The 23,766-nt window shown below is 41.2% G+C and overlaps 1 protein-coding gene across 5 annotated transcripts in view; it reads left to right on the plus strand.

Moving 5' to 3' along the window:
* The window catches only part of LOC128692261 (UDP-N-acetylglucosamine transferase subunit ALG13), a gene marked incomplete at its 5' end in the record, with an annotated part of 177,597 nt that extends 174,790 nt beyond the window's left edge, over window positions 1-2,807 (plus strand). For all 5 annotated transcript variants that reach the window (XM_070096330.1, XM_070096334.1, XM_070096333.1 and 2 more), the window contains 1 exon segment: window positions 1,836-2,807. In XM_070096330.1, coding sequence (XP_069952431.1) covers window positions 1,836-1,873 — 38 coding nt within the window.
* Window positions 2,808-23,766: the final 20,959 nt, after the last annotated feature.

Raw genomic sequence — 23,766 nt, forward strand, 5'->3', positions numbered from 1 at the left:
CAAGTCCGGCCTGCCGGTTTCCCTGAACCCCTTCATAAATGTTACTTTGCTCACACTCCAACAGCACGTCAAGTATTAAAAACCATTTGTCTCCATTCACTCCTATCAAACACGCTCACGCATGCCTGCTGGAAGTCCAAGCCCCTCGCACACAAAACCTCCTTTACCCCCCTCTCTCCAACCTTTCCTAGGCCGACCCCTACCCCGCCTTCCTTCCACTACAGACTGATACACTCTTGAAGTCATTCTGTTTCGCTCCATTCTCTCTACATGTCCGAACCACCTCAACAACCCTTCCTCAGCCCTCTGGACAACAGTTTTGGTAATCCCGCAACTCCTCCTAACTTCCAAACTACGAATTCTCTGCAGAGTTATTATTGAAAGAATTAAGAGTAAGACGGAGAATAGGATAGCAGATGAACAAGGAGGCTTTAGGAAAGGTAGGGGGTGTGTGGACCAAGTGTTTACAGTGAAACATATAAGTGAACAGTATTTAGATAAAGCTAAAGAGGTCTTTGTGGCATTTATGGATTTGGAAAAGGCGTATGACAGGGTGGATAGTGTGGCAGATGTTGCAAGTGTATGGTGTAGGAGGTAGGTTACTGAAAGCAGTGAAGAGTTTTTACGAGGATAGTGAGGTTCAAGTTAGAGTATGTAGGAAAGAGGGAAATTATTTCCCAGTAAAAGTAGGCCTTAGACAAGGATGTGTGATGTCACCGTGGTTGTTTAATATATTTATAGATGGGATTGTAAGAAAAGTAAATGCGAGGGTCTTGGCAAGAGGCGTGGAGTTAAAAGATAAAGAATCACACACAAAGTGGGAGTTGTCACAGCTGCTCTTTGCTGATGACACTGTGCTCTTGGGAGATTCTAAAGAGAAGTTGCAGAGATTGGTGGATGAATTTGGTAGGGTGTGCAAAAGAAGAAAATTAAAGGTGAATACAGGAAAGAGTAAGGTTATGAGGATAACAAAAAGATTAGGTGATGAAAGATTGAATATCAGATTGGAGGGAGAGAGTATGGAGGAGGTGAATGTATTCAGATATTTGGGAGTGGACGTGTCAGCGGATGGGTCTATGAAAGATGAGGTGAATCATAGAATTGATGAGGGGAAAAGAGTGAGTGGTGCACTTAGGAGTCTTTGGAGACAAAGAACTTTGTCCTTGGAGGCAAAGAGGGGAATGTATGAGAGTATAGTTTTACCAACGCGTCTTATATGGGTGTGAAGCATGGGTGATGAATGTTGCAGCGAGGAGAAGGCTGGAGGCAGTGGAGATGTCATGTCTGAGGGCAATGTGTGGTGTGAATAATTTTGATTACCATCATTATTATATAAGAGACAAGACTGGGTGATATAATGCAAAATAGACTGACAACCAGAGAGAAACTCTTGTATAGTATGTGTCCAGACAAATTAGTTTGTTTACATCAAGCAGTAATACAGGTCTGCCCACACCAAAACAGTAGTTTCACCCAAGGCCTGTGTGGAGGGACACTCCAATGGCAGTAATGGAGGTGTCTGTAAAGTAACCTTATTTCTTCCCAATCTTCTTCACATCATGTTACTTTTTATAAGGTGCCTGTTTTTAGGAATGTATCACCTGCATTATGAGAGGATATACTGTGTACACAGTAATGTTTAAGTAGCTAGAATACCTCTAAATATCTAATTTGTCTTAATTTTTCTGCATGATACTAAATATCCAATTTGTCTTAATTTTTCTGAATGATACTTATATTACAACATAAGAGTCTTATGGAGGAAGACATTTCCAATTTATTCATTATTTTTGTAATGTAAATTTCAGATTTTTAACAGTTTAAATTTTGAATAGGTTATGTTGTGAGTGGCCCATGGATGTGGAAGATGTAAGACATACCAAGACGGTCTCAGACATCACAAGAGGTCACAGTGTCTTCTTACCGATATACTCCTCTTCAACACTATACTGTATCATCCTTTTTGGAATGTGATCTACACAAATTTCATATTCAGCCTTTGTCTGTGTACTTGAGATCCATGTAAATTCTGTAGTCTACCTTTGCCCCCTTAGCTTCTGAATAATATCAGGTATTTAATAACAATTATATTGTTGGAATAGATTTTGATAATTTCAATCTAGTTTATGAAAAATTATTAAGATTGATGGCTGTTTTGTTATTTTTTAATGCAGCTGTCAATTAATATAAACAGTTTTGATAACAGGGGAAATAAATGTAAATTTGTAAAGGGTACATAATATGAACAAGTTTTTTTATGCTGTTATCAATGATTCAACAACTTGACTTCTGTTGTAAAGTTAATACAGTACACTGTGTTAGTCTTCTATCCTTGAGTCGGCAGTCATTGACTGCTAGTCATTTTTTGATGGTTGTCATTTTGTTTATTGTATATATTTAGGTAAAAATATACTGTACCTAAAATGAAAAAAAAAAAATAGTTCCTTCATTTCTTGTAAAGCTGTGCTTTATTAATTTTAAAGAATTATTGTTTTTGTTTATTGTATGAATGTTTTATTACTTTTAATATATGTGTATTTGGTTACCATTAGTACCTGTTCAATTTAATTATACCATAACTTTCATGGTATGTTTCAAGAATTATAAAAGTGCCTTAATGGTACCCGTCCTACAAGTTTTCATTCCACTAATGTTGTTTAGTGTTAAAATCTAGATTCCTCATCCTAGAGCATGAGACTTTGTTCAGTTGTCTAGTCGCATAACACAAGAAAGCTCTTTGATTTATTTTTGTAAAGATTTTGTAATTATTGTCATGTTCCATAAAGAATATGAATGTCTTTAAAAGACTTGTTGTAGTTTTTAACCATCTGTATCTATCAGTAATAACTTACAAAACAGGCATTTGAGGTGGAACAGGACCAGCCAGTATGACAATAAATATTAATTGTGTAATTTAGTAATGATTTCATAAATATTTATATATAATTTTTTAAATTTATATAAATAGTCATTAGGTTAGTATAAAAATTACATGTACCCAGTACATGAAAGCTTATATATTACCAGAAAGTCATGGTGTATAATTGCTGTGTGGTAGAGCCCTGACTTGTGAGGTCCTGAGTTATGAGGTTTTGTACTTGTATTTTTTGGCCCAATTAATTCTTTACAGACAAGTGACTTGCACTTCTGAGGGTGGGAACTACTTACTCTGGCAGAAGAGAGCTCACTGAAGGCAGTGTTTTTGGAAGATTTTTATTTACTTTAGGCTCAGTATGTATGTATTTTTTTTTTTTTTTTTTTTTTTTTTTTTTTTTTTTTTTTTTTTTTTTTTTTTTTTTTTTTTTTTTTTTTTTTTTTTTTTTTTTTTTTACCTTTGAAAACAGTCAGGCAGCTTGACTGGAAAACTGCTTGATTGTAGTGGTAGTGATACTTAATTGCCATGGAAAAGAAATCTATGACCCTTGAGATTATGTAAATGTTAAAGGTAAAAATGATTGGGCAAAAAAAAAAAATCTTGTGGGAAAAAATTTGTTGAAATTAGGTACAGGAATTTAGGACTTGGGAATACAGTGGACCCCCGGTTAACGATATTTTTTCACTCCAGAAGTATGTTCAGGTGCCAGTACTGACCGAATTTGTTCCCATAAGAAATATTGTGAAGTAGATTAGTCCATTTCAGACCCCCAAACATTCACATACAAACGCACTTACTTAAATACACTTACATAATTGGTCGCATTCGGAGGTAATCGTTATGCGGGGGTCCACTGTACATTAATCCATTTTACATTATTTCTTAATTAATGGAAAATAGGTTCGACTTCTGATGAATCTTAAGGAATGTACTTAATGTAAGTTGGAGACCTACTGAACAGTAATCATAATACAGTCAGGTATTTCGATGGACCAAGTTCATCATAAATATATTGCAAGAATTACTGTATGTACAGTAGTCCCCCGTATCCACAGGGATTACGTTCCAAGCCCTACCGTGGATAGTAGCAAACCCTACATATATGTCATTTTTCGTTTACATACATACCTACGATAAAGTGTAATTGATAAATTATGCAGAATGCCTAGAACTAGCCCATTCTCACTGATGGGAAACATTTCACAGCTTCTTTTAGACTTTGAAGAACTGCCAACATCACTACTTTTGCACTGGGGCCATTATTAAGCAAAATTAAGGGTTATTTTTGGAGCACAGTAAACAGTGGATAACTGAAACTGTGGATACTGAATCCATGGATACGGGGGTTCTGCTGTACCTGGAGTATACCTGGAGAGGTTTTCAGGGGTTAATGCACCTGTGGCCCAGTCTGTGACCAGGCCTTGATATGCTTCGAATTTCTTTGAAAAAGTTTAGGTTCATAACTGCATAAAATTACAGCCCCAGTGTACGTGTTAGCAGAGAATGCATGGGAATATTTAGTGGCAACACTTTGTGTAATACTGTATGGTGGATGCTAGGTTAAGATGAAAGTAATTACTGTATTTTCTTTCCAACTGCTTTAATAGAGGTGCTTTATGTAATTTAACCCTTTCAGGGTCCAAAGGCCAAATTTCAAAGTGTGCACCATTGTCCAAGAATTTCCAAAAAATAATTTTCTTATTTTTTCTTATGAAATGGTAGAGAATCTTTTTCTGAAGGTAATAAAACAAAAAGTACGAAATTTGATGGAAAACTGATGAAATTATGCTCTCGCGAATTTTGGTGTGTCAGCAATATTTACGCATCGGCGATTTTGCTGACTTTGACTCCCAATTTAGGCCAATTACGTTATTCCAGTCAACCAAATTCTTAGCTATTTCACTAGTATTACTTCTATTCTATTGATTGAGCACAAGAAATCGGCAAGTCAACTGTTTCAACTACAAAATAAAGTGATCAGAAATTAGTAATTTGGCCAATTTAATGCAAAGTTCAAAATATTCCAATTTCAAAATAGGGTCCAGAATAAACAATGCAGACATTCCTGGCACTAAACTAACATTTCCTCTGTTCATTATTTACTTTTTCAGGCTTTACTAATGAAGTCCATTTTGATTTTTTATTCACATAATGAATTTTTATTCAAAGAAAAAAAAATAGAAGATTTACTGTTATGCAATATTGTAATAATTGTATAAATAATATCACCACATTTGTGAACGTATATTAGACCCACCAGCTGGTGTGTATTTGACATGTGAGGTCATTTATTTACTCTTGAACATTGCAAAAATTTAACATTTCCATTACTTTGAGCTCAGTTTCAAGCCATTTCTAGTACTAAAACCAATCAAAATCATCTCTATTTCTGTAATATGTATTCCATTCTATCAAATGAGACCAAGAAATCCCAAATACACGTATAAAAAAACGTACAAAAAAAACACTGCGAAGTCGCTGTTTTAATAAAAAATTACGGTCTGCTTTTTTCTCATTGTGCACTGTGTGCTGCAGGATTTGTTTTATGTGGTGCACACACACCACATAGATGTATTCTCTCATATCTAGGCCCAAATTTGCCACTCACAGCTTATCAGAGTGAGCTGAGCTCATGGCGTAGATCTACGGTTTGGACCCTCAACGTAAAGCCGTGGATCTACGGCACGGACCCTGAAAGGGCTAAGTTACAGTGGAACCCTGGATATCAGCCGAATTAGATTTTGGCTGAAATTGTGTCCTGGATTTCAGCCGGTAAGTTGGAAATTGGCCGTATTCGATGCATCTGCCTACCATTCCACCTTGTTTGTGAGTCAGTCTAGGTGAGTGACCAACATTCCGCTCATTCATCCAAACATTTCGTTAAATCTATTGTTTTTTGTGGTTGTTTATTGAGTGCGACTGTGAAATAAGCCACCATGGGCCCAAATTAAGTTCCCAGTGCCAGCTGTTTGGTAAAGAAAGTGAGAAACACGATTGAATTCAAGAAAGAAATTGTAGCAAAGTACGAAAGTGGTGTACATGTCCTGGAGCTGGTCAGGATGTATGGGAAATCCATATCAACAATCACTTCCATCCTGGTAAAGAAAGTAGAAATCAAGGAAGCTAATGTTGCAAAAGCGGTAAATGTGCTAACGAAACAGAGATCATCAATAATCGAAGATGTGGAGAAGTTATTGTTGGTGTGGATCAACGATAAACAATTAGTGGGAGATAGTGTTGTGGAGTTGATTATTTGAGAAAAGGCAAGGCAGTTGTATGCAGATCTTAAAGAAAATGCCTGAACCGAGTGCTGCTGTTAGTGAATTTAAGGCCAGCAGAGGCTGGTTCAACAGATTCAAGAAGCATTGTGGCATATACAGTATTGTAAGGCATGGTGAGGCTGCAAGTTCAGACACACGTGTGGCAGAAGAATTCGTGCATGAATTCAAGGATTATGTAGAGGCTGAAGGAGTCCTCCCCCCAACAAGTGTTCAATTGTGACAAAACAGGCCTCTTTTGGAAGAAAATGCCAAAGAGGACCTACATCACACAGGAGGAAAAGGCACTGCCAGGACACAAGCCTATGAAGAATAGGCTTACTCTTTTGCTCTGTTGTAATGCTAGTGGGGATTTTCACCACGCTAGTGGTGTATCACTCTGAAAATTCCAGAGTGTTCGACAAAAACAATGTCGTCAAGAGGAAATTCTGTGTGTTGTGGAAAGCTAATAATAAGGCATGGGTCACAAGGCAAATTTTCATTGACTGGGTCCATGAAGTGTTTGGCCCCAGTGTGAAAAAAATACCTCCAGGAAAATAAATTGCCACTCAAGTACCTCCTGGTACTAGACAATGCTCCTGCTCATCCTCCAAACTTGGTAGACCAATTGTCTATGGAGTTAAGTTTTATAACAATGAAGTTCTTGCCTCCTAACACCACTCCTCTCATCCAGCCCATGGACCAGCAGGTCATTTCTAACCTCAAAAAACTCTACACGAAAGCAATGTTTCAAAGGTACTTTGAAGTGACCTTGGACACTGACTTGACCCTAAAAGAGTTCTGGAGGAATCACCTCAATATCCTCCATTGCATAAGCTTGGCAAGGTGTGACTTCCAGGACTTTGAACTCTGCTTGGAGAAAATTGTGGCCAGAATGTGTCCAAGAGAAGGATTTTGAAAGGTTTGAGGCTGACCCTGACCCTGTCAACCCTCTGCCTGTTGTGGAATCTGTTGTGGCTTTGGGGATGTCCATGGGGTTGGATGTGAGTGGCGAGGATGTGGAAGAGTTGGTGGAGGACCACAGGGAAGAGCTAACCACTGAAGAGCTGCAAGACCTTCATCTGCAATAGCAACAGACCACAGCTGAGGAAATTGCTTCAGAGGAGGAAGAGGAGAGAGGGGAGAATGTGCCTTCATGAGTGATTAAGAATATTTGTGCAAAGTTTTGTGGAGAAATATCACCCTAACCAAGCTCAAAAAAGCCATATCTGCAACATGTTCAGTGGTAAAACCTTGCCCCACTTCAGGCAAATCTTAGAGATGCCAGAAACAGACCTTTCTGGACAGTTTGTGACTCTCAAGCTGGTCCTAGTGCCAGTAAAAAACAAAGAAGCAATCCCAGAGAGGAATGTGATACCTGAAGTCTTTATGGAAGGGGATTCCCCTTCCAAACAATACGCTCTCGCCTTCTTCAATATGCCAACAAGTCTTCAATAAAGGTATGTAATGTTTAGATTAGGTGATGAAAGATTGGATATCAGATTGGAGGGAGAGAGTATGGAGGAGGTGAATGTATTCAGATATTTGGGAGTGGACGTGTCAGCGGATGGGTCTATGAAAGATGAGGTGAATCATAGAATTGATGAGGGGAAAAGGGCGAGTGGTGCACTTAGGAGTCTGTGGAGACAAAACTTTGTCCTTGGAGGCAAAGAGGGGAATGTATGAGAGTATAGTTTTACCAACACTCTTATATGGGTGTGAAGCATGGGTGATGAATGTTGCAGCGAGGAGAAGGCTGGAGACAGTGGAGATGTCATGTCTGAGGGCAATGTGTGGTGTGAATATAATGCAGAGAATTCGTAGTTTGGAAGTTATGAGGAGGTGCGGGATTACCAAAACTGTTGTCCAGAGGGCTGAGGAAGGGTTGTTGAGGTGGTTCGGACATGTAGAGAGAATGGAGCGAAACAGAGTGACTTCAAGAGTGTATCAGTCTGTAGTGGAAGGAAGGCGGGGTAGGGGTCGGCCTAGGAAAGGTTGGAGGGAGGGGGTAAAGGAGGTTTTGTGTGCGAGGGGCTTGGACTTCCAGCAGGCATGCGTGAGCATGTTTGATAGGAGTGAATGGAGACAAATGGTTTTTAATACTTGACGTGCTGTTGGAGTGTGAGCAAAGTAACATTTATGAAGGGGTTCAGGGAAACCGGCAGGCCGGACTCGAGTCCTGGAGATGGGAAGTACAGTGCCTGCACTCTGAAGGAGGGGTGTTAATGTTGCAGTTTAAAAACTATAGTGTAAAGCACCCTTCTGGCAAGACAGTGATGGAGTGAATGATGGTGAAAGTTTTTCTTTTTCGGGCCACCCTGCCTTGGTGGGAATCGGCCAGTGTGATAATAAAAATAAAAAAAAAAATTCTTTCTCATTGTTTTGTGTATGTAAAACTATAGTTAATCTTTAAAAAAAAATTTTGTTGTTGATACACAATTTTATACTAGTATAAAAGTGTGTCTGGAATGGATAAATTGTATTTACATTAACCCTTTGACTATCGAAAGGCCCAATCCTGAAGTGTGTCCTGGAAAAAAAATATTTTTTCTTATGAAAATGTTAAGATTATTTTTCTGATTGTTTTAGTCCCCCCCCCCCACCAAAAAAATCCTATCAGTACTTACCCAGATATAGAGGCATGAAGTTTGCAGAAAATGAGCCGTGTATGGCAACAGCGGCGACTGCTGCTGCTCACCGGTAAACTTTAGTTTACTTGTATTTGAAGGTTTGTTTTTTTTTTCACTATTTTATTTTTTCACATAACTTATGTGGTCTATGAGACCAAAGTAAGGTGCAATGTACATATATACACTCGTTGTATACAACACAATAAGCACACAAACATAATTATCCATATATTATTTACAAAACTTGTGTACAAAAACAAATACAAAAATTTTTTTATTACTATTGTTCTATAATATATATACCAATATACAGTCACTGAACATATTCCTAGAAGTTCTGCAGCTTGTGGAACTCTTTGAAACATGTTTTCATACACAATGGTGTTTTACACTCCTCACACATAAAACCAACGTGTGTGCATTTTTGTGGAAGTTTTTTTTTTATGTGCAAAGACAAAATACCTCGTCCAAGCAGTTTTCTTCAAAGTATTAGCAGGCAGTTGTGTTGTTATCCTAGGTAAATGGTTGTGTGTCATCATTCCTTCCTTCATTCCTTTCCTACCTGGAGGGCATTCCACCTCTCTTCCTACATTCCTTCATCTGTCCTTCCTTACTTTTTTCCTTTCATCTAGTCCTTCCTTCATTCCTGCCTTCCCTTCTTGCTTCTGGTTTCTATAATATATATACACATATATAGTCACTAGATACTTTCGTAAAACTGCTATTATCACCATTCAGCAAGTTTGTCTTGTGTGCGAGTGTGTGGCTTATAATTGTTTTGAGTCAGGGGTCGGCAGCTGTCAAAATGACATATTGTCTCATTACTCACTCCCCCTACCGCCTGTCTAAACAATGGGGTCGGATGCTGCTTCCCCTCCATTCTATCTAATTATCTTTCTCCCTCATTCTATCTTTCAATCTGTCTCTCTCTTTCTCTCTGTCTCACAGGTACACATAAATACAAGTATACATAGTGTAAATTACCTAGGATAACCCAAAAAATCCAGACAAAGTGCTATACTCTGCTTGAAGATGTGAGTAAACGTGATGATGACACAGTCTTGTGGCTCTCTGAGACAGAGCTAGACGGATAGACAGGGAGCTTGGCAGACAGACAAATAGACAGACAGACAAATGTTTGTTCGTCGTCGTCGTCTTCTTTCTTCTTCTCCTTCTCTTTCTTCTCCTTCTCCTTCTTCTCTTTCTTCTTCTCCTTCTCATTCTTCTCCTCCTCCTCCTGGCTCTGATTATTATTATTATAATCAAAAAGAAGCGCTAAGCCACAAGGGCTATACAGCGCTGCTCCTGGCTCTGAGACAGAGCTATACAGATAGACAGCTGCCCCCCTCCCTCCACCCTCGTTTACGCTCATCAAAGGTCAGCTCTTATCAGATGTTATCTCCCCTTATCTTGTCACTGTCATGGGGTGAACTGTTTTCATGCCTCAAGGGAACATATTATTATTATTATAATCAAGGGGGAAGCGTTAAACCCGTAGGATTATACAGCGCCCAGGGGAGGGGTGATGTGGAAGGCATTCAGGCTTAATTCGGGGAACTGGAGCACAGATCCAATTCCCTAAATCAAGAGCCCCTCACCAACATCAAGGAACCTTCCATGAGGGGCAAGGGAACATATATATTATTAGTATATCTTCTTCTCCTCCTCCTCATTCTTCTTCACCTTCTTCTCCCTCACCTTCTCCTCCTCCTCCTGGCTCTGAGACAGAGCTATACAGATAGACAGCTGCCCCCCTCCCTCCACCCTCGTTTACGCTCATCAAAGGTCAGCTCTTATCAGATGTTATCTCCCCTTATCTTGTCACTGTCATGGGGTGAACTGTTTTCCATGCTTCAAGGGAACATATTATTACATATTATTATTATTAGGTATTATTATTATTCCTCTTCTTCCTCCTCCCTTCCTCTTCCTCTTCTTCCTCCTCCTCCCTTCCTCTTCCTCTTCTTCCTCCTCCTCCTCCTCTTCTCCTCCTCCATTGCTTTTGGTCTCAAACTCCTCGAAATCATGAAATTGATCTTCACTGACACTTCCATCTGTGTTAGAGCATCACTTGGGAAGATATTATTATATTATAATCAAAAAAGAAGCGCTAAGCCACAAGGACTATACAGCGCTGCAGGGCAGGAAGGAAGCGAGGGCATCAGGTGGTAAAAGGGAGATGGATGAGTAATAGGTTACGGATAACAGCGGGGTAGTGGATGGTGAAAGGGTAAAGGGCAGCAAGAGACTGAACTAGAAAGGGCTGAGGGGAGTGCGAAAAGTATCATCAGAGTTTGTGGAGTAAATCAGTCGTCAAAAAGTCAATGAGAGAGTCAGGATTAAAGGAGGGTCCATCAGCAAGAAGGGAAGGTAAAGAGAGAGTAGTAGAACGAAGACGACGTTGGAGGTAAATTCTGCGTGCTCGTTGATAGAGAGGGCAGTCTAACAGAATGTGGCTAATCGATACTGGAACTTGACACTGCTCACAGAGAGGAACAGGGTGCCTCTCCATGAGATACCCATGAGTAAGACGAGTGTGACCAATGCGAAGGCAGGAGAGAGTGGTCTCCCAACCTCGGCACTGATGACAAGAAGACGGCCAGTAACCTATGCTCGGTTTAATAGAATGAAGTTTGTTACCGAGCAGAGTTGACCAACGTTGTTGCCAACGGGTGCGAAGGTGGGTAGCTATTGCAGCAAAATAGTCCAGAAATGGAACACCTCGATAGGAAATTGGGAGGTCATGTACTGCTGACCGCGCAGCAGTGTCTGCCTGTTCATTGCCCTGTATGTCGACATGACCAGGGCCCCAACAAAAAACAATATCTTTATGTTTGGTAGAGATACGGCGTAGCCAAAGTTGGATACAGAGAACTAGGGGATGAGATGTATCAAATTTTCGTATAGCCTGTAGAGCACTAAGGGAGTCTGAGACTACTACAAATGATGACACAGGCATAGATGCGATACGAATAAGTGCTGTAAGAATGGCATACAGTTCAGCAGTAAAAATGCTAGCTGAAGATAGTAAATGTCCCCGCACGACGCTGTCCGGAAACACTGCTGCGAATCCGACACCGTCTGAAGACTTAGAGCCATCTGTGTACACAGCGGTGGCATGAGAATGGGAGTGGAAGTGATCAAGAAAAAGAGAGCGGGAAGCCACCGTAGGCAGTTGAGCTTTCGAGCAAGGGAGTGAGAAAGAACAGACCCGAACAGCTGGAACTTCCCAGGGGGGTAGGGAAAAGTGAGATGCTACATGAACATATAAAGGTGGTAACTGAAGGGAAGACAAGAGTGAATGTAGGCGAAGAGAAAAGGGACGGAGCAAACAGGGGCGGCGAACGAATAAAGAATGTCTACTAATATCGGTGACCATTCTATAAATGGAAGGATTGTGTAGATCGTGAGAGCGTACATAGTAGCGAAGGCAATGGGCATCACGGCGATCAGACAAGGATGGAACATTCGCTTCTGTATAGAGGCTCTCAACAGGGGAAGAGCGAAAAGCACCAAGGCACAAACGTAATCCTTGGTGATGGATAGAGTTAAGGCTAGAGAGAGTAGCAGGAGAGGCCGCGGAATAAATCTGGTCACCATAATCGAGTTTCGATAAAACGAGGGCTGAATGTAGGCGAAGCAGAGTTCGACGATCAGCTCCCCAGGAAAGATGAGCAAGGGTTTTAAGAAGGTTTAGCCGGCTGTGACAAGTTGCCTTCAGAGAGGTAATGTGAGGTTTCCAGGATAACCGACGGTCAAAGAGAAGGCCTAGAAAACTGACTGTATCACGTTCGGGGATACGGGAGCCATAGAGATACAAAGGATGATCGGAGATAACAACGTCTAGTGAAAGTAATTTGGTGAGTTTTGGTACTTGAAAATTTAAACCCATGCATGGTGGCCCAAGTGGAAACACGGTCGACCGCATGCTGGAGAGAAACTGCAATAAGATGACAGTCAGCGCCTGCACAAGCAATAGCGAAGTCATCAACATAGAGTGATGACCAAATATTGGGTGGAAGAACAGAGGCCAAATCATTTATAGCAAGGAGAAACAGTGTTGTGCTTAGAACACATCCCTGAGGGACACCTTCAGCTTGGATGAAGTCTGGGGAAAGAATATTATTGACTCGAACACGGAAATGTCTGTCAGTTAAAAAGTTCTTAAGGAAGGATGGTAGATTGCCTCGGAGGCCTAAGGAATGGGCCTGGGCCAAAATATTATACCTCCAAGTTGTGTCATATGCCTTCTCAAGGTCAAAAAATATGGCAATAACTGAGTGATTATTCGCAAAGGCATTACGAACATACGTATCCAAGCGTAGTAAGGGGTCTATGGTAGAATGACCCTTACGAAAGCCATATTGACTAGCGGAGAGACTGTTGTGTGTCTCTAAATACCACATTAAACATTGATTTACAAGACGTTCCATCACTTTACAAAACTGCACTAGTAAGAGCGATGGGACGATAGTGGGAGGCATCATGTCCTGTAGTACCCGGTTTGCGGAAAGGGAGAACAATGGCAGATTTCCACAGCTGGGGAAGAACTCCTTGTGCCCAAATAAGATTGAAGAGGTGTAAGAGGACTTCAAGGGCTGACCGATGTAAATGTTGTAACATACGAATATGAATGTCATCAGGCCCAGCTGCCGATGATCGGCAAGCTGAGAGCGTTGCCTCTAGTTCTTGAAGTGTAAAAGGCACATTATGCTGTTCTTCTCTGAGAGAATAAAAGTCCAAGGGTACTAACTCTCTGGCAGACTTTGAGGAAAGAAACAAGGGGCATAGATGGAGCCCTCGGGAAATACGGACCAGATGTGTGCCAAGTTCAATGGCAACGTGGAGAGGGTTTGCTACATCAACACCAGCGACCCGTAGAACAGGAGCCGGGTCAGGAGAGTATTTACCACTCAATTTCCTCACTTTTTTCCAGACTGCACTCATAGAAGAAGCAGAGGTGATGGTGGAAACATAGTCTCGCCAACAAGTGCATTTAGCTTCACGGATGACACGGCGAGCGATCGCACACTTCTGCTAAAAATCAAGAAGTCTCTCAGCGGTTCTATTGTACCGGTACCTGCCCCATGCAGCGCATTTCAAACGTACTGCACGAGCACAAGCAGGAGACCACCCAGGCACGAACTTCTGAGAATGCCTGCCTGAGGTTTGGGGTATAGAATGAGAAGCTGCGGTATAAACTGACGTCGAGAATAGGTGTAGGAGCTCATCAATGGAGGATGAAGAAGGAACCTCATTAAAAGCAGTGAGGTGTGAGTAAAGATCCCAATTTGCCCGATCAAATTGCCAGCGAGGGCTACGGAAAGGTGGTGAATAGGAAGGAGAAGTAAGAATGATTGGAAAATGATCGCTGTCATGTAAGTCCGGTAGAACAGACCAGGTGAAGTCTAGTGCAGTGGAGGAAGAGCAGACTGATAGATCGATGCAAGAGAGAGTATGAGTACGAGGATCAAAATGGGTGGGAGTACCCGTATTTAAAACATGGAGGGGGTGAGAGGCGAGAAAAGCCTCCAACTGGATGCCACGTGAGTCACAATGAGACCCCCCCCCCCAGAGGAAATGGTGGGCATTAAAATCACCAAGTAACAGAAGTGGTGGTGGTAAGGATGAAACAAGAAAGGCAAAGTCTGGGATAGAAAATGCTCGAGAAGGAGAGAGATATAAAGAACATATTGTAAACCACTTATTCAAGTGGATACGGGCAGCAGTGTAATGCAGCGAGGTATGGACAAATAGTTGACAGTACGGAATATCATTGCGTAGAAGAAGGGCACTTTCATTAAAGGTCCCATCTGAGAAAGGATCCGAAGAATACAATAAATTATAGCCTGAGATAGGTTGGAAAACAGCCGAATGTAATTTTGGTTCTTGTAAGCAAGCACCAACAGGGGAAAACCTGGAAAGCAATATCTGAAGCTCACCCCGATTACCCCTGAGGCCACGGATATTCCACTGTAAATAGGCCATGATTGGCAATGAAGAAAATACCAGGAATCTGTAGGTAAAGGCACCTACGGACTAGAGGGGTTAGAAAAGTCAACGTGTGGTGGCATTGGAAGACGTTCAAGCAGCGAAGGAACGGAGCGTTGCGAAGAATGGGGTTGTGAAGATGGAGGAGAGGGAAGAGAAGGAACAGGAAGTGAATCAGTGTCCATTGAAGGTTTAGTCTCTGCAATATTTTCTGAAATGGCTTCAAGTGTTTCTGAATTCAAAGATGTATGGGAGACCATATTGGAGATAGAAGGAGGAGGGTGAGTAAAGATTGGGACAGTAATGGACTGTACCAAAGTAGAGGGGGAGGGAAGAGCGTAAGGGACTGGAGATGAAGTGTGGGGGGGGACAGAAGAGGCAGAAACCTGGGAGGTGGCAGAAGAGGGAGAAACTTGGGAGGGGACGGGGGTGGAAGGCATAGTACGAGGAGGAGGGTGAATCTCCACACTTGTAATAGAGCCAGAGAGAGGGGAAGAACTAGGTACAGAGACTGGAAAGGTGAAGTGTGGAGGTGGAAGAAGGGAAGGAAGGGGAAAAGAAGATTTGAGCAATGTGGATTTTTTGGACTTCTGAGAAGTAGAGGGGCGATTGGTATTAGGTGTCGTACGAGGTCTTGTCGATACTGGGGCATGTGAGGAAGGACGCGAAGATGTGAGAACGACTGAGTTGTAGTCGGGAGGTCAGAGCCAAGGACAGCAAAAGGATTAGATGCCGGAGTGGCTATGGGAGGGGTAACAACAGAGGAGGCTGCAGAAGATGGGACCCCAGAAGTGGGGGGATGTTTGGAAACTCGAGAATAAGAAACACGGGGTAGTCTCCCTTGGAGGCGGAGATGAGTAACTGCCATAGCATAAGGGAGACCTTCTGCCTCTTTGAGGCAACGGATTTCACGTTCATTTAAGTAGACCTGGCAACAGCGGGAGTACGAAGGGTGAGCTTCATTACAATTAAGGCAAGATGGAGGTTGACTGCAAGATGTATTAGAATGGTCGTCGGCACCACAGACTGGGCATTCAGCCATAGATCTGCAATATTTCGTTGGGTGACCAAAACGCCAGCAATTTCTACATTGTTGCGGTGTAGGTATCACCTTTCGAACTTGTAACCGATGTCCCGCGACATGTACAGAGGACGTGAGTTCTCGGCTGTCAAAAGTTAAACGAGCCACATTGCAAGGGTAACGTCTCCGCCCCCGGGCAGGAAGGACATAAGTGTCTACTTTGAGGATTGGGAGATCCTGGAGTTCCAGCTGTTCAAGAATGTCATTGCCACATGACTGGAAATTCTGTTGGACTATGGTATGGGGCAGAATGACAGTACCACTACAAGAATTGAGAGAAAGATGTTTTTCAATAGTGATAGTAGTAGTATTGATATTCGAAAGGAGAGAAAGATCATGAGCTTGGGTAGCATTCTGGACAGTGACGATGCGCGTACCGCTCTTGAGAGCATGAAATGAAATATCTCTACCAACATGACGCAGGAGCGCTTTGCCAATACTATGGTCAGAAAGGTAGGCAGAAGAAGAAGTCGGTCTTAAAGTAAAGAATTTAGTCCATTGTGTGGTCCGAAACTGAGCGTGGAGAGGGAGTGCTTGACGTGTCGGTCTTTTCCGAGTAGAATGGGAAGGTAACGAAGGAGCATCATCAGGAGATTGACGTTGGCGTTTAGGAGTAGGACCGGAGGCTTCCCGCTCTCTTTTTCTTGATCACCTCCACTCCCATTCTCATGCCACCGCTGTGTACACAGATGGCTCTAAGTCTTCAGACGGCGTCGGATTCGCAGCAGTGTTTCCGGACAGCGTCGTGAGGGGGCATTTACTATCTTCGGTTAGCATTTTTATTGCTGAATTGTATGCCATTCTTGCAGCACTTATTCGTATCACATCTATGCCTGTGTCATCATTTGTGGTAGTCTCAGACTCCCTTAGTGCTCTACAGGCTATACGAAAATTTGATACATCTCACCCCCTAGTTCTCCGTATCCAACTTTAGCTACGCCGTATCTCTACGAAGCATAAAGATATTATTTTTTGTTGGGTCCCTGGTCATGTCGACGTACACGGCAATGAACAGGCAGACACTGCTGCACGGTCAGCAGTACATGACCTACCAATTTCCTATAGAGGTGTTCCATTTCTGGACTATTTTGCTACAATAGCTGCCCACCTTCGCGCCCGTTGGCAACAACGTTGGTCAACTCTGCTTGGTAACAAACTTCATTCTATTAAACCGAGCATAGGTTACTAGCCGTCTTCTTGTCATCAGTGCCGAGGTTGGGAGACCACTCTCTCCCGTCTTCGCATTGGCCACACTCGTCTTACTCATGGGTATCTCATGGAGAGGCACCCTGTACCTCTCTGTGAGCAGTGTCAAGTTCCAGTATCGATTAGCCACATTCTGTTAGACTGCCCTCTCTATCAACGAGCACGCAGAATTTACCTCCAACGCCGTCTTCGTTCTACTACTCTCTCTTTACCTTCCCTTCTTGCTGATGGACCCTCCTTTAATCCTGACTCTCTCATTGACTTCTTGACAACGACTGATTTACTCCACAAACTCTGATGATGATACCTTACGTACTCCCCTCAGCCCTTTCTAGCTCAGTCTCTTGCTGCCCTTTACCCTTTCACCATCCACTGCTCCACTGTTATCCGTAACCTATTACTCATCCACCTCCCTTTTGCCACCTGATGCCCTCGCTTCCTTCCTGCCCTGCAGCGCTGTATAGCCCTTGTGGCTTAGCCCTTCTTTTTGATTATAATAATAATAATAATAACATGCTGCTTCCATAAATGAATAGAAATACAGTTGTACCTCGGGATATGAAATTAATTCGTTCCAGAAGGCTGTTCGAGTGCCGATACCTAACAAATTTGTTCCCTTAAGGAATAATGTAAATTAGATTAATCCATCTCAGACCCCCAAAAATACACTTAAAAAAGCACTTACATAAATCTTTCTTCTTTCTTTCAACAAACCGGCCGTATCCCACCGAGGCAGGGTGGCCCAAAAATAAAAACGAAAGTTTCTCTTTTTAAATTTAGTAGTTTATACAGGAGAAGGGGTTACTAGCCCCTTGCTCCCGGCATTTTAGTCACCTCTTACAACACGCATGGCTTACGGAGGAAGAATTCTGTTTCACTTCCCCATGGAGATAACAGGAAATAAACAAGAAGAACTAGTAAGAAAATAGAAGAAAACCCAGAGGTGTGTGTGTGTGTGTGTATAATATATATATATATATATATATAAATATATATATATAATATATATATGTATAAATATATATATATAATATATCTATGTATAAATATATATATATATAATATATCTTTCTTTCTTTCAACACACCGGCCGTATCCCACCGAGGCGGGGTGGCCCAAAAGGAAAAATGGAAGTTTCTCCTTTTACATTTAGTAATATATACAGGAGAAGGGGTTACTAGCCCCTTGCTCCTGGCATTTTAGTCGCCTCTTACAACACACATGGCTTACGGAGGAAGAATTTTGTTCCACTTCCCCATGGAGATGAGAGGAAATAAACAAAGGACAAGAACTAGTAAGAAAACCCAGAGGGATGTGTATATATATGCTTGTACATGTATGTGTAGTGTGACCTAAGTGTAAGTAGAAGTAGCAAGACGTACCTGAAATCTTGCATGTTTATGAGACAGAAAAATGGACACCAGCAATCCTACCATCATGTAAAAGAATTACAGGTTTCCGTTTTACACTCACTTGGCAGGACGGTAGTACTTCCCTGGGCGGTTGCTGTCTACCAACCTACTACCTAGACTTACATAAATACACTTACATGATTGTTTGGGTTTTGAGCTGTTCATATCCCAAGGTACCACTGTACTATATTTTCCACTGTGAACATTAATAAACTTGGTTTTTACATTCCTGTTGATCAGGAAATCCCTTTCTATACATTATATATTGCAGCACTGTATGACTCTTTGGGTTTAGTGCTTAAATTTTGTTACAATAATAACACCATGGTTGTTTAACATATTTATAGATGGAGATGTAAAAGAAGTAAATGCTAGGGTGTTGGGGAGAGGGGAGGGATTAAGTTAAGGGGGAATCAATACAAAATGAGAGTTGATACAGTTACTTTTTGCTGATGATACTGTGCTTTTGAGACAGTGTATAAAGAAAGTTGAAAGTGAACCTAGATAAGAGCAAGGAGATGAGGGTATCAAATGAGTTAGGTAAAGAAAAACTGGACATCACATTGGAGGGAGAGAGTATAGAAGTGAATGTGCTCAGATATTTGGGAGTAGATCTGTCAGCAGGTGGGTTTATGAAGGACGAGGTTAACCACAGAATTGAAGGAAAAAAGGCGAGTGGTGCACTGAGGTACCTGGGGCAACCAGACACTGTTAAAGTGGCAGCTCACAGTATTGGGGGGGAAAAGAAGTCATGGTTCACCAACAGGAAGCAGTGTATAAATGGGGTAAAGTCTAAGGTATCTGTTGTGTTGAATGTTGAGATGACATTTAATGATTCCTGGCCTCACCCTAGGGTATGAAGTCCTTTCAAATTATTGCAGCCAAGTGTACTTTACTAGCAGCTTATGTAAGCAAGATGAAATTCACAGATGAACAGTAATAAACAAAACTGTAGAAACATTCTATAACATGCATACAGAACTGCAAGGACAAACCTTGAGCAATTTTTTGTGAAATTGTAGTTCAGGTAGCCCTTGTGGCTTAGCGCTTCTTTTTGATTATAATAATGTAGTTCAGGTGTTTAAATTACAGGATGAAGTATACAGGAGCAATTTTTGATGATGTGTGCAATGCTACTCACCATACCAGAAATGCCGATTCAATTCTTGAAGGGCAAAAACCATCCCTTTTTTTTTTTTTTTTTTGTCATGTTTGAAAGTATTACCCCAAAGTCATACTTGAATTTTCTATAGCAATATCAGTCAGAGACTACAATACTGATTATGTACGTTACATAGTTGCTCTGACACCACTCAATTTTACTCAGTATATGGTAGTGTACAATACTTTGCCCAACATGATAGAAACTGCATAAAGGAGTGCATTTCAAAAAAATGCTGATTTCTCTTCACTACACAGATACTACAAGTGCTTTCAACCATATTTTCTAGAATGAGTATTTTCATCTTCATTTTTTACTTCAGAGTTTATTTTTTCTCATTTATCACTGTTAAATAATTTGCATTGAATATCAGTTTCAAACCTTGAGTACAAACAATAATTCTATTGAAACAAGTTTAGTTCCAATTGTGAATGTAATAATGCAGTATCATAGAGGCCACAAAACCAAATAGGGCAAAACAGACAATGGGCACCTTGGCAGACATGCAATGGAGGGTAACAGATCAAACGAAACTCCCCATAGGCCATTAATGTATTACCCTCATTTTTTCCCTTAAGCCATTAGTGCATTAGCCTCATTTTTTCATATACCACAATTATTAGAATAAAAACTGTACAAGTTAGACCCTGTAAAGGGGCCTTGATCCAAGGAATTAAGAGATGCACCTGACCTTGGATCAAATCCAATTACTTCCCATTTCTTAGACATTAACAGTAACAACAAATTTAATGCTGTAAGATAATTATCAAAGTAGAATGGAACAAAGAATAACTTGGAAAGCGTATAAATCTGTAGGGGAAGGAAGGTGTAGTAGGGGTCATCCTCGAAAAGGTTGGAGGGAGGGGGTAAAGGAGGTTTTTTGGGCAAGGGGCTTGGACTTCCAGCAAGCATGCATGAGCATGTTAGGAGTGAATGGAGACAAGTGGTTTTTGGAACCTGACAAGCAGTTGGAGTGTGAACAGGGTAATATTTTGTGAAGGGATTCAGGGAAACCAGTTACCTGGATTAGAGTCCTGGAAATGGGAAGTACAATGCTTGCACTTTAACCCTTAAACTGTCCAAACGTAGATCTATGTTTGCACGCATAGCACTCTGAACGTAGATCAACATTTTATTTTTCATTCTTTCAAATTTGGCACAATAGGCTCGAGTCGCCTAGACATGAAAGAATGGGTCTGTGCACTTAGTGTGTGCAGTATTAAAAAAATCTGGGACCACTTAGTACCTTGTGGGAGCACCAGTTCAACTGAGTGCCAGCTAGACCAAATAGCATAGCAAACACCAGGGATTCACTGATGCCATGTTGCATTAACACTCCCATTTTAAGAGGAAAGTAAAAATAGGCTAGATAAATACACGAGTGAGTGTGGGTGGGTGTGAGCTGGACCTGACTAGCTTGTTCTACTAGGTCTGATGTCATGCTCCTTCCTTCAGTGGATGTGACTTGACTAGGTGGGTCATTGGTCTAAGGCAGGGGGGGGGGGGTGACATGTACCTGCCTTGCATGGGCCAGTAGACCTGCTGCAGTGTTCCTTCTTTCTTATGTTCTTATGTATTCGGCAGGCTGGCTGGCTGGCTTTGGATGTCTCTGGCTCTCTGTCTATATCTCTATCTATATCTCTGTCTCACATGTACACATAAGTACAGTTAAACCATACCACGGGCGGGATTTGAACCTGCGGTCAGAGTCTCAAAACTCCTGACTGTCGTGTTAGCCACTGGGCCAGCTAGCTTCAATAAGATTCATCCAACTAGGTGTATTTCTACACCATAGGAAGGTTAGCCATGCTAGCGGGAGATTCGTCTGTAAAAACTTGCATTTGTGGACACAGTGGTGCCTATGCTAACCTTCCTATGGTGTAGAAATACACCTAGTTGGACGAATCTTATTGAAGCTAGCTGGCCCAGTGGCTAATGCGATGGTCTGGAATTTTGAGACTCTCTGACCGCGGGTTCAAATCCCGCCCGTGGTATGGTTTGTTTGCAATCGTGTCATTTCGATTTCGTGAGTCAAGTTAAGTACAGTTATCATACATAGTGTAAATTACCTTGGATAACCCAAAAATTCCAGGCAAACATAGATAGATGGACAAACATGTTTGTGTGTATCAGTGAAAACAAATAAAGCCAGGGTTCCCCCGAGGAGCGCCCATTTATCAAATGTCATTGAGCTGATAACAGCTGTCGTAACACCATTCTTCAAGGAGAGTTTCATATATGTATACTCCAGGCAGACAGAAAGACAGATAAGCAGAAAGACAGACAGGCAGATAGATAGGAAGAGACAGATAAGCAGAGAGACATGTTTGTGTGTAACAGTGATAACAAATACAGCGAGGGTTAGCTGGAGCAGTGTGCATTTATCAAATATCACTGGGCTGTCAACAGTATAGGGATCCTTTTCATAAGAACATGCTTCAAGGTATATGCCAGGGTATCTAAGACATTGCTGGGACCTATAAATACTTTGTATATATGTCTAGACAATAGTAAATAACCCAAGCAGGTGTAAATGTTCACCTGTCAATGTGATTGTGACTATTTGAGCACTATTTCAGTACCTAATATTAGTGTCAAAACAAAGATTGGCTATGAAATTACAAGAACTATTATAAATTGTGCTGTATAGCCCTTGTGGCTTAGCACTTCTTTTTGATTATAATAATAATATAAATTGTAAGTATCAGAACATAAAAAAATGTATAAATTAAAATAACGAGAAAAAAGTATACCCGCAACACTTCTGCAAGCGGCAGGAATCGATGTTGCCATCAGGTGAGCATCCAGAGCCAACTTCACAGTCTTATATCTCGGTAAGTACTGACCCTAAAAAAATTTTTTTTTTATCCTATAACATGTAGAAAAATGTGCTCTTCATTTTAAAAGAAAAAAGAAAATTTTTTTTATTTTTCAAAATATTCGGAGTGGCACTCCGAATGGTGACAGTGTTGAGTGATGAAAGTTTTTTTTTCTTTCTTTCTTTTTGGGTCACCCTGCCTCGGTGGGAAATGGCCGACGTGTTAAAAAAAATTATTATATTTGCAGGGATGCACTAGACTCATAATTGCAAGAAAGGGCTTGGAGAATGGAAAGTATATTATTATAAAAAAGAAGTGCTAAAGCTACAAGGGTCAATGGAAGGTACAGTAATCAAGTTTGTTTCAACGAGGAAGATATCCTAAGCAACACGGATCCAAACCTATGTCTAGAAAAAATTAACACTGGTACTTGAGGTATGCTCAAAGCATATTCCTTTGAGGAAAAGGAATATGCTTTGAGCATACCTCAGCTAGAAAGAGAAAGGCACTTCCTATACAGGCGAAGAATAATAGAAAGGCTAAAAGAGGCCAGTATATCTGTAATACAAAGGGAGACATTGGTCAGAGAAATAGCAAACACTGAACTTAAGCTAAAGGTATCTTACAGGAGTCAAGAAATGAGGGATGAACTAAAAGACATAAATGAAATTGAAGAAACCCAAAATATTTCTTTTCTTATGCCAAATCTAAGTTGAGAACACCATCCAGCATTGGGCCCCTACTTAGATGAGATGGGTCCTACACAATTGACAGCGAGGATATGAGTGAGCTACTCGGTCCCAATGTGACTCGGTTTTTAGTGAGCTGATAACCGAACAGAGTTGAAAACCTAAATGAATTTTTTTTGAGCGAGACACACAATAACAAAAAAAAAGGCACAATACCGAGACTGGAACAATACACAAATAACCCGCACATAAAAGAGAGGAGCTTACGATGACGTTTCGGTCCGACTTGGACCAAGTCAGACCGAAACATCATCGTAAGCTCCTCTCTTTTATGTGCGGGGTTATCTGTGTAGTGAGACACAGGATTTGGTAGATTCAAACCTATCTGATATTATCCTGACTTCGAAGAGGCAATAAATGACATGCCCATGCACTCTGCCCCAGGTCCAGATTCGTGGAATTCTGTGTTCATCAAGAACTGCTTTTAACATCCTATGGAGAGGAAGCATGGACATATGGGTCGTCCCACAATTGCTAAAAACAACAGACATAGCCCAGCTAAACAAACTGGGCAGTAAAGCTGTAGCAAAGAACTACAGACCGATAGTGCTAACATCCCATATCATAAAAATCTTTGAAAGGAT

This window comes from Cherax quadricarinatus, chromosome 53 (genome assembly GCF_038502225.1).
Source record: "Cherax quadricarinatus isolate ZL_2023a chromosome 53, ASM3850222v1, whole genome shotgun sequence".
In the NCBI taxonomy this organism is placed as follows: Eukaryota; Metazoa; Arthropoda; class Malacostraca; order Decapoda; family Parastacidae; genus Cherax; species Cherax quadricarinatus.